The sequence below is a fragment of the Protobothrops mucrosquamatus genome, unplaced genomic scaffold, assembly GCF_001527695.2.
Source record: "Protobothrops mucrosquamatus isolate PMUCROS unplaced genomic scaffold, P.Mucros_1.0 scaffold_155, whole genome shotgun sequence".
In the NCBI taxonomy this organism is placed as follows: Eukaryota; Metazoa; Chordata; class Lepidosauria; order Squamata; family Viperidae; genus Protobothrops; species Protobothrops mucrosquamatus.
The window spans coordinates 389,167-390,744 of record NW_015386231.1 but is presented as its reverse complement, the minus strand read 5'-3'; the positions used below and the strand labels follow the sequence as shown (position 1 = coordinate 390,744).

The following is a 1,578-nucleotide window of genomic DNA, read 5'->3' as shown; positions in this document are numbered from 1 at the left end:
GTGACTGTGCGCAAGGCATCCCGGTCCAGAAAAGGCCGCAACTGGTGCACCAGGCGTACCCGGTAAAACGCCCCCCTGGCCACAGCCGTCAACTGGTCTTCCAGTGTCAGCCGTGGATCCAGGAGGACCCCCAAATTGCGTACCCTCTCCGAGGGAGCCAGAGTTTCGCCCCCTATAGTCAGCGATGGAGTCAGCTGACTATGCCTGGGAGCCGGCAACCACAGCCACTCAGTCTTGGAAGGGTTGAGCCTGAGTCTGTTTCTCCCCATCCAGACCCGTACGGCCTCCAGACACCGGGCCATCACGTCAAGGGCATCATTGGGGTGGCCTGGAAACATATCAGGGAAAGAAAGCATTGTAGACTTATTAGAGATTGCTCAAGTCAAAGCTAGAGGAGAGATGGTAGAAGATTGCACTAAGTTAAGGTAAATTGGGCTTTTGGTATATATTCTTGTTCTTGGATAAACCTTGATAGATGGCAATCAATGCTATAGAACAGGGGTCTTCAAACTTGGCAACTTTAAGACTTGTGGACTTCAACTCCCAGAATTCCTCAGCCAGCCCTCGCCCTAATCCTAACCCTAACCCTCAGGGCTGGCTGAAGAATTCTGGGAGTTGAAGTCCAAAAGTTTTAAAGTTGCCAAGTTTGAAGACCCTTGCTGTAGATGACAGGTTCTGAAACTGTTAAGAGCAACTTAGAGGAGAGTTGCAATATTTTTTTTTTCAAAATAAAAATACAGTATATGTATCTTGTCAAGAAACATTAGCTTATTCCAGTGGTGGCGAACCTATGGAATGGGTGCCAGAGGTGGCACTCAGAGCCCTCTCTGTGGCACATGCGCCGTCACCCCAGTCCTAGGCCTTCAGCTGGGTTTTATAAAACCTTTTCGCTTTAGGCCTCCACCGCCATGTGCAAAAAAAAAAAAAAGTTCAATCAGTCAATTTCAACTTCTCGTGGGGAAAAAAAAGATCTTGCAAAGTTGGAATTGATTGATTGAACTTTTTAGTCCCACCCAGTCTGCCATTACCACCGCAGCCACGCCCACCCAAAGGGCCACACCCAGCCAATGGGCCATACCCACCCGGCACCCAACGATGCATAAGTGGGTTTTGGGTTGCAGTTTGGGCACTCGGTCTCTAAAAGGTTTGCCATCACTGGCTTATTCCATTATTTAATTTTCCAGGCTTTATAGCTGGCATTTCCTTCAGGGGCTTAATGTGTATTTAAGAGCCGTGGTAGTGCTATAGTTAGAATTCAGTATTGCAGGCTAACTGCCAGGAGTTTGATCTTGACCGGCTCAGAGTTGACTCAGCCTTCCATCCTTCCAAGCTGGGTAAAATGAGGACCCAGATTGTTGGGGAACAATATACTGACTCTGTAAACTGCTTAGAGAGGGCTGTAAAGCACTATGAAGTGGTATATAAGTGCTATTGCTAATGTACAATTTGATGTAGGTTAAACTGAGAATAAGTGCCTGGCCCACAGAGTGAAATCCAGTCATTAAAAACAGGCAATACGCTTATTTCTTGCCCAGCCCTAACCTCAAAACAACTGTTAGTAAATAAGTACCCATTATG

The 1,578-nt window shown here is 47.0% G+C and overlaps 1 protein-coding gene across 1 annotated transcript in view; it reads left to right on the top strand.

The window, feature by feature from the left end:
- The window catches only part of TSFM (Ts translation elongation factor, mitochondrial), a 10,085-nt gene extending 8,837 nt beyond the window's left edge, over positions 1 to 1,248 (top strand). The window contains exon 7 of the mRNA XM_015820479.2: positions 1,185 to 1,248. Coding sequence (XP_015675965.2) covers positions 1,185 to 1,248 — 64 coding nt within the window. The remainder of the gene's footprint in view (positions 1 to 1,184) is intronic.
- Positions 1,249 to 1,578: the final 330 nt, after the last annotated feature.